The sequence below is a fragment of the Macrosteles quadrilineatus genome, unplaced genomic scaffold (assembly GCF_028750875.1).
Source record: "Macrosteles quadrilineatus isolate MER2022 unplaced genomic scaffold, UCM_ALF_1.0 Scaffold_19__1_contigs__length_3004403, whole genome shotgun sequence".
NCBI lineage: Eukaryota > Metazoa > Arthropoda > Insecta > Hemiptera > Cicadellidae > Macrosteles > Macrosteles quadrilineatus.
Window position 1 is genome coordinate 579005 of NW_026542612.1, and position 14899 is coordinate 593903.

At 35.9% G+C, this 14899-nt stretch overlaps 1 protein-coding gene across 1 annotated transcript in view; it reads right to left on the minus strand.

The window, feature by feature from the left end:
* Positions 1-258: 258 nt before the first annotated feature.
* Positions 259-14899, minus strand: part of LOC129005282 (peroxiredoxin-1-like) — a 70132-nt gene continuing 55491 nt past the window's right edge. The window contains exon 7 of the mRNA XM_054434126.1: positions 259-2114. Within this exon, the coding sequence (XP_054290101.1) occupies positions 1804-2114 (311 nt within the window). The 3' untranslated portion in view covers positions 259-1803. The remainder of the gene's footprint in view (positions 2115-14899) is intronic.

The window sequence follows — 14899 nt, forward strand, 5'->3', positions numbered from 1 at the left end:
TATTGTAAACATATAACTACAGACTAAAAGTAATAATAACAATAAACAATAAACAAAGAAAAGTAAGAGTGATAACAGAAGACAAGAAAAAAGAGAATAGGTCTAAATCATTTATTTAGGAGACAAATGGCTAAAATGCCAACATGCATAGTTTTACCTAGAGGGATTATGAGCAATTGATTTAAAGTTTAAATGTGTTCCATTATGTTTATACCTAGTTTAAAACATTGAGACTGGCAATGGAACATAAATCGGAAATAAAACAAATAACATATTTTATTCTAAAAATTTTAACATTAGTTAGTTAACTACATACATTAAACTTTTACACAATACTTAACTTGAAACACAACAAAATCACAAGAAACAAACAAAATGGACAAGTTTTCAACTTAGTAGTTTTTTAATAAAAGAAAATTTTTTTTTTTATCATCGCACAAAGGTCTTTAGAAATTTTATTCTATAAAATACTTTGGAAACACAATTAGTTGTTAATCTAAAAAGGAACTAACAAGTAACTGCTTGGTTATTAATTTGCTTCCAAGGCCAAGTTGGTCTAAAGCAAAAAATTATTAAACTAAAAATTACCTTTAAATCTGCAATACAGAACTAATACGTACACATTATAAGCAATTGATTTTATCCATCTATTTAATCTATCAGCCACAGTGAAACATTTATATACATAATTCACAGTATAAAGCTGTAGGACCTCCCCACTGGCCTCAAAAAGTGTAATATTTTAGACATAGGCTAAAATAAAATAACTTCTTGATCAGCATTGTACGTGTTATTAAATTTACGGAAAGTAAATAAAGATTTGTCTTGTAACACTTAAAACATATATTTAAGCTTATACTGTTACTCACAAGACGGTAAATACACAAAAGATGGTAAGTGGTGATCGATTTCGATTGGACACCCCAATCATCATCAGACCCAATAGCCACCCAATAGGCGAATGACCCATTCGCCTATTGGGCCTGATGATGATTGGAGTGTCCAATCGAAATCGATCACCACTTACCATCTTTTGTATATTTACCGTCTTGTGAGTAACAGTATAAGCGTAAATATATGTATTAAGTGTTATAAGCCGTATCTTTATTTACTTTCCATAAAATAAAAGCATTGCACAGTGGTGGTTATTTTTTATTTACAGATTGTCTTGTTTCTGTTTTGTTATTGTTTTCATTTATTTGTTTGTAAGTTTAATATTATTTTTATTTGTTAAGACAAAAGTTGTTCTGAAAAGCAGTTGTACTGAAAAACGCTTCATCAATAAAGGAATTTTTATTTATTTATTTATTGTATATTAATAATATGTCATCCATAAACGATAGATAATACAGGTAGGTATCTAAGTAACTACCCCTTGACATTGTGCAAAGAATTAAAATAAATAATTTCTATACAAAAACCTTCAACATGATTTTGTTAAATCCATTTATGACACTAAGGTTTGAAATTCCTAACTTCAGTTTTCATACTGCATAAGAATATCAGTAGAAAATTTATAGGATTTTTAAATACTGCCAGCATTCACTAGAGGAAGTGTGTTTTTGTTACTTGTATTGAAACTTCAACCTCATTAGTACCAACTACTTCATATGTTTTAATCTATCATTTATCTTAAAGTTTGGAGCAAATATTATTAACTTTACTCAATACTAGGGTAATTTATATACCATCAAATCTATCATCATCACGACTAAAGAGTAAATCAGTCTTACACTACATGGTAAACAAAAGAAGTAACAGCCAATAATACTAGAGTTGATGTAAGTACTAGAAGAATCTCGGTTAGACTGCGATGCAATCTCTCTCTTGCAGTAGGTCAACGGTGGTTGATACTTTTTTCTTCACCTCGTCCTTCTTTGACTTCAATTCCTCGGTTTGCATCCTGTAGAACTTGAGTTGGTCCAGGAGTACCATCCTCTCAAGCTGAGCTGTAGACAATCCTCTAGTCTCCTCAGTCTCCACCAAAGTAGGATTAGGATATCTAAGAGCTTGAGGTGTAGGGGAACTTAATTTCTGTTGAATGTTCGGCACGGAAAACTTTGACTTAAAATCTTTCTTCTCGTTGTCCTTGTCATCTGGATTTACACACACCACTGAAAAGATTGAAGGGTTAAAATAGTGTTGGGAAAAGTCATACATAGTCTTATAAGTAATAGCGTAATAGTCATGTAAAATGTGCTTTCAGAAATTTTTTTTATTTTGCGGGCTTTGACAGTAGTTTTTATAAGTTATTACCTATTGTTATTAATAAACATTTTTCGTATAAAACTCAACTTTTATTAATACAATACTTCACACTTAAGAAACTCATACAACATAAACAATATTTCATTAGTAAACAAAATCAATAATAGATACAAGAAACCCTTCCCGACAGACCGCCACCATTAATTGATTTTCAATTAAGTAATCTATTGAATTAAAAATCATGTTTAACGAGTACCTAGGATAGCTGCAACAGGGAAACTAATAAAGTGAGTTTTTTTATTAAAATGTCAATAGCTTAGTATGAAATAAATATATCCGCCAAGTTTGATCAAAATATATCCATAAACAAGCCAACTACAACATATTATAATATTCTCCATAAGAATAACATGGGAATTTTAAATGAAAAATTTTTTGCATTTTCTCCGTAACCAATGACCGTACAAAAACACTTTCATATACTAAATTATTTGTTTTTTTAAACTCTTTAAAAAGGTCTGGAGAAAAATTGCAAAATTTTGCGTTTTAAGGGTAAAAAATGAGAAAACCCCATTTTGACCCCAAAATCCACCCCCCTCCCCCTCTGTTAAACACCGTTCCCATGGTCCGATCATGCTGGTTCGCGAACTCATTCAAGCTTATCCCGCCTTACACCTTCTAACAGAATTTTATCAAAATCGGACAAAAATTAATTACTCAAGTTATCGTGCGGATGGACACACACACACACATATATATATATACAGGGTGATTCAAAATGAATGACCCAGTTTTAACGCTTTATAACTTTTATACTATTAAACTTACCGCTATAAAATACACATCAAACGAAAAAGAAACTCAAAGAGTTTATGCTTCCCAAAGACAGATCATTTAACAAAATCGATCCAGCAGAACTGTAGATTTAATTGTACAAAGTTAACAAGTAATCTCCAACTTTTTTACCACTACAAATTTCGAGGTTACTTGACGTTTTTGCAAATTACTTTTAAATGGTGAGGAATTCGACCGAAGTGGAAGGTAATATTCCGAAAGAGAATAAAATTTCCAACAATCTACTATTATGCATTCCTTGAAAATACTCAATAAATGTAGCCTAAACTTGGCTTAAAATAAAAAAGTGTGAAAATTAATGTTTGCTATGTTTATTGTCTACATTCAAGACGGGGATTTTCATTTTTTTTATTTTGTGGCAACTTTTGGTACCTTTCTTGAGCATTAAAAAAAAATGCATAATAATAGATTGTAGGAAATTTTATTCTCTTTCGGAATAATACCTTCCACTTTGGTCGATTTCCTCACCATTTAAAAGTTATTTGCAAAAACGTCAAGTAACCTCCAAATTTCTAGTGATAAAAAAAGTTGGAGATTACTTTTTAACTTTGTACAATAAAATCTACAGTTCTGCTGCATCGATTTTGTTGAATGATCTGTCTTTGGAAGGCATAAACTCTTTGAGTTGCTTTTTCGTTTGATGTGTATTTTATAGCGGTAAGTTTAATAGTATAAAAGTTATAAAGCGTTAAAACTGGGTCATTCATTTTGAATCACCCTGTATATATATATATAAATTTTAACGAATGGGGTTTTTGGCCTCTGGGGACATCAAAATGAGAGGTAATGAGGTAATGAGAGGTAAATGAAAAAGTAAATCGGTCTCGGGCCTAGGTCTTACCATGAGACCTACGGTAATAGCTACTTCCCTAAAGGGAAATTCGTTAAAATTATATAATTGATTTTGAGACATTTATAATTTTATTTTATGAACAGAACTATTTTTGTTATTAGTAAACCTTCATTTGATATTTTCATTATCAGCAAGTTTGGTTAGTTTGGTTAGGTTATGACAGTTAAATTAATTTAAATTTAACCTACAAACGATATTTTTTGACAGCGACAGTGATAGAGATACCGGTAACAATTTCCCACGAACAGTTCGGCTATGCACGGTATGATGCGTTCTGCACGGCGCGGTGGTGGGCAGTGGCAGTCTGTCGGTAACTTCTCGTTAAATACAGCTGTGTCTTTCTTTAAATGAATTCAATAACAACAGTTGTTATTCATGCCTTTGAAGTATGCTACATTTTCAGCTGAATTAATTATTGAGCGGAGCGAGTGAAGCTCTTATACGTCGACTCTTATGCGTTTCGTAATACACAAACTCCTCCTAGACGGCTGAATCAATCGTTTTCAAATTTTGCATGGAGATAAAGACCATATCGGTGAGTGCCAACATCTATACGGCGTTAAAAAAGTCTCTCAGGAATCCGCCCCACTGGATCTCAAAGTTGCAATGTAATCCTCATGTAAGTAGTATTTGACAAATAAACAAAAACATATGGTCAGCTGTTGACCTTTGAATGCAGTAGATAAAGAAATAGCTGATAGCATAGCATTAATCCACAGATATTAGAACAGAAACGGTATGGATCATAAATTATAATCAAATGACGACACTAGCTTGAGGTCCGTGACGTAGGAAGTGGTGAAGGAAGTAGTAAAGGTGAGCAGTCTAGAGTGTGGAAACTGTTTATGACGATTAGATTTAGGTATCTGCATTCCTAAAATTCTATGGGGAGGGAGGAAAACGGGTCCGCGACGTAGGATGTGGTGAAGGAAGTAGTCAAGGCGAGCTGTCCGGAGTGTGGGAACTGTTTATGACGATTAGATTAAGGAATCTGCATTCCAAAAATTCTATGGGGAGGGAGAAAAACGGGTCCGCGACGTAGGAAGTGGTGAAGGATGAAGTAAAGGCGAGCTGTTCGGGGTATGGGATCTGTTTATGACCAATAGATTAAGGTATTTGCAATCCTAAAATGCTATGGAAAGGGGGGAAAAAGGTCCGTGACGTAGGCAGTGGTGAAGGAAGTAGAAAATGCGAGCAGACCGGAGTGTAGGGACTGTTTATGACGATTAGATTAAGGTATCTCCAAACCTAAAAATGCTATGGGAAGGGAGGAAAACAGGTCCGTGACTTAGGAAGTGTTGAAGGAAGTAGTAAAGGCGAGTTGTTCGGCGTGTGGGATCTGTTTATGACCAATAGATTTTACGGTATTTTCAATCCAATAATGTTAAGGGAAGGGAGGTAAACAGGTCCGTGACGTAGGAAGTGGTGAAGGATGTAGTCAAGGCGAGCTGTCCGGAGTGTGGACACTGTTTATGAAGATTAGATTAAGGTATCTACAAACCTAAAATGCTATGGGAAGGGAGGAAAACAGGTCCGTGACGTAGGAAGTGTTGAAGGAAGTAGTAAAGGCGAGTTTTCTGGAGTGTGGGATCTGTTAATGACCAACAGATTAAGGTATTTTAAATCCAATAATGCTAAGGGAAGGGAGGTAAACAGGTCCGTGACGTAGGAAGTGAGGAAGGAAGTAGTAAAGGCGAGTTTTCTGGAGTGTGGGAACTGTTTATGACTATTAGATTAAGGTATCTGCAATCCTAAAATGCTATGGAAAGGGAGGGAAACAGGTCCGTGACGTAGGAAGGGTTGAAGGAAGTAGTGAAGGCGAGTTGTTCGGAGTGTGGGAACTGTTTATGACGACAAGATTAAGGTATCTGCAATCCTAATATGCTATGGAAAGGGAGGGAAACAGGTCCGTGACGTAGGAAGTGGTGAAGGAAGTAGTCAAGGCGAGCTGTCCGGAGTGTGGGAACTGTTTTTGACGATTAGATTAAGGTATCTACAATCTTAAAATTCTATGGGAAGAAAGGGAAACAGGTCCGCGACGTAAGAAGAGGTGAAGGAAGTAGTAAAGTGAGCAGTGTGGAGTGTGGGAACTGGAAACCATTTGTAGCAGTTAGATTAATGTATCTGCAATGGTGAAATGCAATGAGAAGGGATGGAAGCATGCCTACGACATAGAAAATGGTGAAAGAAGTAGTAAAGGCTAGCAGTGCAGAGTGTGGGGAACGTGTGTGGCAATTAGATTAACGTATCTAAAATACAAAAATGCTATGGAAAGTGATGAAAACAGGTCCACAATGTAGGAAGTGGCTTAGGAAGTAGTAAAGTATGAGCATAGTGTGAGAACCGTCTGTGGCAGTTAGATTAATGTATCTTCAATCCTAAAAAAAATGGTATGAGAAGGAAGGAAACAGCCCCCACGACGTAGGATGTGGTGAAGGAAGTAGTAAATGCTGGCAGTGCAGAGTGGGGGAACCGTTTGGGAAGTTGGATAAATGTATCTAATACTTAAATGCTATGAGAAGGAAAGGAATCAGGTCTATGACGTAGGAAATGATGAAGGAAGTAGTAAGGCTTGCAGTGCAGAGTGTGCGAACTGTCTTTGGCAATTACATTAATGTATCTGCAATCCTAAAATGCTATGGGAAGAGAGGGAAACAGGACCAAGACGTAGGGGGTGGTGAAGGAAGTTGTCGAGATGAGCAGTGTTGAGTGTGGGAATGGATTAATGCATCTGCAATGCTAAAATGCTATGGGAAGAGACTGTAGACTGTAGGTTAAAATGATTACAAAGCACGAATCGATACATACTTCGATACATGCAATTGTTTACAATAATTTTACAACTGAGTTGACAACAGCTGATTTTTACTCAATAGAGGCTAAAAACGATTTTTACTCCATAGAGGCAAAAAACGATTTTTACTCCCTAAAGAGTAAAAATACTACTTTGGGTGCATTGCATGCATTAAAAACAACTGTTTTTACTGCAGTATGACAAAAACAATATAATATGAACCCTTGATGACTCCGCTCAATTTCGTGGATGACTCTGTGAACGCCACCTAGTTTACTTTTTAATGGTAGTCAGTTCAATCATTGACTGATACTGAAGTAGACATCCCATCAAAATGGACCAGTTGTCGCAAATCTTTTATCCAAAAGGAACATAGTTGTGTAAGCCAGTCACAGAATGTGCTAGCTTTGACTGATACAACTAGACATTCCATCCCAATGTTAAAGTTGTCGCCAGTTTTTTTGTCAGAGTTAATGTGAGCCACCGATAAATTTTGCTGATTTAAATTTCTAATTTCTGTCGAATTCACAGTCTTTATTACCAACTCAAACTAATGAAATGACTTATTGTGATCAATAGCAACTTTTATGACCCATCAACTATGTCACCAACAAAATAAAGGTAGAAATAGGGTTTTAGATACTAGCGCATTCTGTGACTGGCTCACACAACGATGTTTTTTTTATAAAAAAGTTGGCGACAGCTGGGCCATATAGATCTACTTCAGTATCCAATAGTCAATGGCACTAGATAAATCTAAAATTCTTTTTTCTACCTTATTTTTTGTTGAATGACATAGCTGATGGCTCTTAACAGAGTTACTATAATAACAATAAATAACTTAAGTGAAACCACACCAACTCGACAGTCAACAGCTGATGAGCTCAGAAAACATAAATGATTTAATTTACCTATATGGAAAACAATAAACATTTGCTATCTATCTATATATTAATAGGCAAGCATGTTTCTTTAAAACCTTTTTTCTCAGCTTGTGTGCATCGTGGAATAAATCTACGCATACCGTTAGAAAGCTATTATCCTGTAGGTGTGCAGAATCCCGTTATAAATTTAAATAGGCTCAAAGATAAGCACAAAAAATGAGTTTAAAAATTTGAAAAAATTAACATGGATCTTATGCGTTGCCATGCTGGTGACGAAATAACAACGAAATATAAACAGAAAATCAAAACAAATGGAAGAAACTCCAATCACATGTTTTATTTACAGTGTGAGGTGAAAATAGAGAAGTGAGTAAGTTTACATTACATATTTTTGGTCGAGTTTCGACCACTGGACGACCTCTCGTTTAAATTAATAAAAAGCTGGCACCCCAGCCCCATCTTCAAACTCTCTAAAAAACTTAAATAATTAAATTACTTTAAATAACTTAAGTTGTTCCATCAGTTTAACTATGTAAAAAGTTTGAGTATTTGACAGAAATTAGTAATAATTTATATCAGCACAATCTGTCAGTAGCTTACATCAACTATGATGGTTTTGATTAAAAAAATTGGCGACAACTTAAACATGGGAATGGAATGTTTGGTTGTATCAATATAGTGTGGTGGCTTAGAGACAATATCAGCAAGGATCATGACCTGATGGATTAAAGCTGCAGCTTTTGCAACTTTTGCACATTTCTTCCATACCCTTAATACAAACAGTTTATGGGGGCATGCCCTGATTTTCAGGTCCCCCATCTTGAAATACCACACCATCTTTGTTTTCTATTCATTGAAAATTACCTAATATCACACAAAAGGACACATTTACGCCATTTTGTATATGACATGTTTTGTTCACAATTAAATTTTGCTACAAAATGCGACAAAAACAATTTGGATAGCTTAAATAGTCATGAAGATATGAACTGTTAAAGTTGAAAATTTTATATATTCATCTACGCTACATGTAGTTTTTGCTATATTACCTAAACGGTCAAGAGTACGTATCTGTTATAATAATATATTTGATTTGTAATTAAATTTGCTACAAAATCAGATAGAAATCAGGTCCTGGGATCAGGATGGTCTGGAGCAGCGAAAGTTGATCTGCTATCGAAGGTCCTCAATGGGTACATCCCTGAATGGGTATCCCAGACGAAGTCCCACGATTCTCAAAAAAACAGAGCTGTACTCTTTCGACGTCCTGTGAAAGGCCAACTGTATATGGGGACCATACAGGAGAAGAATATTCCAACAAGGGTCGCACAAGCTGAACGAATAACGTCCTTAATGCCCACACAGAGAAGCCATCTCTGGATAATTTCGGAATGAAACCAAGAGCTATGAGTTCGCTTCTCTTGTTATCCTTTTAACTTGATCATCAGGGTTGAGAGATGATGTGAATGATATTCCAAAGTCGTTGACAGAGGTGATTTTAACAAGTGAGTTCCCATTTATTGAATATAGTTAAAAAAAGAGGCTATTTAGGTCTTGTTGAATGAAACTACTGTGCACTTGGATTAATTCAAAAGCATTCCATTTTGCATACACCACATTAAAATTTCATTGATGTCCTGCTGGAGGCACTGACAATCTTGTAATGACTTCATCTCTCTGTATACTTTGGCATCGTCAGCAAACAACAATAGTCTTGAATCTTTGACAACATCAGCCATATCATTAATGAATATTAAAAATAAAATTGGTCCCAGTAGTGATTCTTGAGGTACACAAGAAGAAGCTTCAAACTCACAAGATTTTGCTCCAGCAAATTTCACGGTTAAAAAGCGATTCCGCAAATGACGAGATAAGTGTGACTTACAGGGTCGAAAGCCCTGGATAGGTCCAAATACACAGAATCGACTTGATGGTTACGAGAAAAGGCTTGCATAATGTCATCCTGGTACAGAACCGAATTGGTCGAGGCAATCGCCCTTTCTTGGGGTCATGCTGACAGGGCACGATGACATTGTCCAAAGAGAAAGAGAGTATATGAAGTACAATTAATTGCTTTAACGATCTTAGCCAATGCAGGTTGTATCACTACTGGATGATAATTCCTGAAATCAGATGGGTCACCTTTCTTAAAAATTGGTACCACATATCCATTTTTAAGAACCCGAGGGAACTTTCCAAGCTTCATCAAGGCGTTGAAATACACAGTAATATGTGGAGAAAACACACTGCAACAGTATTTCAGTATCGCTGGAGGAATGCCATCCGGGCCAGATCCCTTCCTTGCATCCAAATAAGATAAGCGCTCCTCAACCTTACCACAAGTAACATGAAAGTCAGTCAAGCAGAGATCAAAGTCTGAATTGAAGGTAAATGTATCCACTGACTCCTCTTGATATACAGATGAAAAAGGTACAGAAAAATTACACAACTCCTCGGGGTTTTCAGTGACATCATCGCCGAGTCGTACTACGGTTGGAGTTGACTGTCTTCCTTTGGTTCTATTAAAGTTACCCCAGAAAGCCTTGATATTTGTTTGGAGATAATAATTTACTCTGTTGATATAGGGTTTATAGCACGCCTGAGACAGGATCTTGCACCGACTGCGGACATTACAAAGCTCTATATATACGTGTTCATTTGAGTATTGTTTGTACCGCTTGTATAGTCTCTTCTTCAAAAAAACTAGTTCTTTCGGTCCAGGAGGAAACCAACATGGGAATACACTTCTCTTGGTGCTCTTGAGGGGTGAACCAACTCATAATCTCTGCAATATATTTACATAGATCTGCAAATTCTTGGTCAACATGACTAGCAGGGTGCAATTGAGGGTAAGATAATCTCCGAATAAGGTAAATAAATCTCCTGGGAATTGCATCTTCTCATGTCAGAGGCCATTGTGCCATTGGCATTTTCTACGAGTAGTTTCAAGTTCTATCTCCATTCTCCAAACGTGGATGTTGTGATTCGCTTGGCAGAAGAGAGGTCAGTGTTCGATGTACTTTAGTATGCTCAACAGAAGAGAATACAAGGTCCAAAAGGGCACCATGCTCATTCACAATCAGGTTATGCAGGACTTGTAACATAAAACAAAAAATAAATAAAAAAATAACCAAAATTTTAAAAAAATGACCAAAAAATAACTTAGAATAAACCCAAAATATCCATAAAAATTCCAAAAACCGGCATTTTATTGGGACATTAAAAATATATAGGCAATAAAAATAACGCAGGATAATTTTTAACTAGGTAAGGGATCATCTACTAAGGCAATAATAATAAAATAAACGGTATCAGCATTCTGACACATACTTTCTCCCATAAGTTCGTCAACAACCTTTATCATGTGTAAGCGATGAGACGGAAATGGGATTAGTACAATTTTGTTCAGGATTTAAAGGACTACATACTTAATTTTTATCAAAATCGTTCGGGCCATTTTTGTAAAAATCCGATTTTTCCGTTATTTTATGGGGTTTTTATGGGAAAATAACATAATTTACAATAACTTTTGAACCATAATCTTTACAGAAATGGGATTTGTACCATTTTGTTCAGAATATAAAGGACAATAACATACAACATTTTTATGAAAATCGTTCAGGCCGTTTTTGGGAAAATCCTATTTTTCCGTTATTTTATGGAGTTTTATGGGAAAATCCCCATTAAAAATAATTTTTTTAAAAATGAAAAACTATAAAAACTTTAAGGACTATAACATGCTATGTTAAAATAAAACCGTGTTTTTTTTCTAAAATCCTATTTTTCGTTATTTTATGGGGTTTTTATGGGAAAATAACATAATTTACCATAACTTTTGAACCGTAATTTTTACAGAAATGGGATTTGTACAATTTTGTTCAGAATTTAAAGGGCTACAACATACTCAACTTTTATCAAAATCGTTCGGGCCATTTTCGAGAAAATCCAATTTTTCCGGTTTTTTTATGGGTTTTTATGGGAAAATCCCCATTAAAAATCAAAGTTTCAAAAAAATGAAAAAAACGCCTGGAGATACCATGGATTAGAACCTACATACCAAATTTCATCGAAATCGGACCACAGGTGTAGTCCCTAGCTCTGTACACATCCAGACACACAGACACACAGACACACACACACACACACACACACACAGACATCACTTCGAAAACCACTTTTTTGGGTCCAGGGGGACCCAAAACGAATATATCCACTCAAAACTCAAACTCGAAAATTTTGACGAAAACAATACTTTCTCCATATACTATGGTATAGGGGGAGAAAGTAAAAAATGAAAAAACAATAGAAAAAGTTCTATAGAAAAAAGTGGTTTATGTTACTAATCCTACCCCTCTTCATGGGGGGCATTTTATGAGTTTTAAAAGTTTTACGAGCTTCATCAAAATCAATCAATAAAAACCTAATTGCCCTTAAAAAAATAAAATAGTAACCAAAATCCCCCCCAAAAATTAAAGAAATAACCTGTTACAAGCCCTGGGTTGTGCGGCTGTAACTGAAAAAAAAACGGCAGATCTTATAAACAACATTGACTACCCGAGAGCAAGAAGAGCCTTCCATGTCATGCCAGTTAGCATGCGGCAGATTGAAGTAAGAAGTAAGCCAGTAAGACGTTTTTTAGTGGATTGCAAAGCATGATCTCCTCAAAAGTCAAACAGATTTCTAAGTACTGGGTATTAGGACGATTCGGAGGCAAATATACGCCCCCTACAATAAGTGTCTGAAGAGGTAGATTAACCAAAACGAAAACGCACTCAGTAGAGCAATTTTGGCGATCTACACTCCAAGATAATCGACTGTTTACAGCCACCAACACTCCACCACCACTCTTTTTGGAACTTGATATCAGAGAGCAGTCAAACCTATATATCTTGAATCCATCAAAGCTTATGGAGTTTTCATGCAAACTTTGACTGGGCAGCCATTTATGACTGGATCGTTCTTTTGAGCTTCAGATTGCGGCAATGTGTTTTACTGATTGAGACCTTTAATTTGATATTTATCATGAACTATGCTTTTATTTCAGATTTTCAACTTACTCCTTGTGGGCGGAACCCCCTTGGGGGAAAATGTCAAGAAGTACTTTAGAAAGTACTATTTAGGTTCAGTATTGTGTGAAGTTGCTGTCTTCTAATGCAATATGTGCAGGAAAAACAAAGGAGTCCCGGTCCCTACTTTTAAGACACACAGACCTGTTTATTGCATACAGGACAGGAATAAATAAAATTTATAACTTATAGTTTCTATCCTAAAAACTATTTAAGTTACTTAGAAGATTTTTATCTAATTTTGTAGAAAATTTAATTACGAATAAAATATATTTTTATAACAGATATGTAGCCTTGACCGTTTGGGTGATATATAGCAAAAACTACATGTAGGGTAGAGGAATATATCAAATCTTTTCAACTTTAACAGTTTATATCTTCAAGACTATTTAAGTTATCAAAGTGGTTTTGATCTCATTTTATAGCAAATGAAATTGTGAACAAAACATGTTATATACAAAATAACGTAAATGTGTTCTTTTGGGAAATATTAGGTTGAATTCAATTAACAGAAAGATGGCGTCTTATTTCAAGATGGCGGACCTGAAAATCGGGCAACCCCCCCTAAATTGTTTGTATTTAGGGTATGGAAGAAACATGCAAAGTCTGTAGCTTTAATCCATCAGGTCACGATCATTTTGCTAAGCCACCAAACTAATATTTTAGTCGGTCCTCACCCTTATGCAAGATTAATCTTGCCAAAGTATTTAAAAAAGTAGTGAAAGAAAATTGATAGATGCTTGTGCCAAGTATGAATCATGTTCTGAGCTTAAGTTCTGTAGGAAGGAGGTCAATCTCTATTCGTTAGTGTTTTCTAGTTGCCAGATTTGTATGCTTAAACTGTTTCGACATAGAAATGTGCATAAGTGGCTTAGGCAGTTCGTAGAAGGCTGTACACATTTGTACAGGGGCAGCAGCAGCACGTGAGTTTCCATCAAGACAATGAATTTTGGGAAAGAATATGCTATCAAGGGAAGGTAGCAATCGAAGTTTATGAAACTTTGCTTGCCAATTGGCGGGTTTCAGCCTACCAGGGCCATTGATGTCTTAAAGGGACTATATCTTGGTCCTTGACAGCATTATATAGACGTCTCATACCAGTTTGGAAATCCCTTCAGCCATATTGCGATCCGCAGGCAAAATTTTCTCAACTTTGGTTACTGCCTCACAGCACTGATGAACAAACACAACCAGCCTCATGCAAAACATTGTAAACACCTAATATGTGAACGACCATCTCGGCTTTAACTCCCTTCACCCCTTACACCTATTTTCTATATCCATATACTTTACTCTGTGCACAAAGTCCGTCAACTGGCAATTTCTGTTTTACATCCTGAAATGCTAGGCCATAGCCTGAGGTAATTTTACACGTTACTTTAGGCTAGGCCTAGAAGTTGTGGTTACTTAGAGCCTTATTATTATACGAGGTAGCCAGTGACAAAACTGGCTGCTCCGATTGTTATGGGGCATTGATTATGGAGGTCATTCAAATCAAATCTATAACATTACACAAAGTAGCCAGCGACGTAGCCACACTTTGGTGACCGACTGGCTACCGAGCCCCGTCGCCACTCTGGTTGCCACTGGCTACCCATTCTGGTGACGCTGCGTTATAGCATTTGGAGCTTATTACACCAGGTCACCAGTCTCACGTTGCCACTTGGTCAGTTCACATTGCTGTTTTCTCTTGTGTTGTGACTGTTGTGAGTGAGTGAGTTATGTCCACACCAGTTAAAATATCTACAAGTATGTCCACGCCAGGTGAGAAAACGTCTAAACCTTCTGATTCAGTCGAAGGGATACGCGAAGGGAAGAAAGTAGAAAACAAGAAGAAAAAGTAGTGCCACAAAAAGGCAAACAAAAGAAGAAGCAAGAAGAGCTCGTGAATAAGTGCCACAAGTTGGCCGACACCGAATTGAACACTGAAGACCTTATTAGTGACATCAAAAAAGCACTTGTATTTGGGACTGTGCTGTCCCTTCAAAGTTCATCAAACAGTATGTAATATAATCCTTTTGATACTCTTGCACAAAGAATACGATGAACATGCATTTTTCTCATGTGTTGCCTCTTTTTTTTCAGAAGTAACATAATACGATATTTAGTTTCACTCGTGATTAATTCACTAAGCTGATAATTTACCATTCATACCAACACACTTCATTAGTTCGTAGCAAACTGACCAAAAAAAGGAATCATTCTGGCTACTGAACTGGCTACTAGGTTTGGTAGTCAG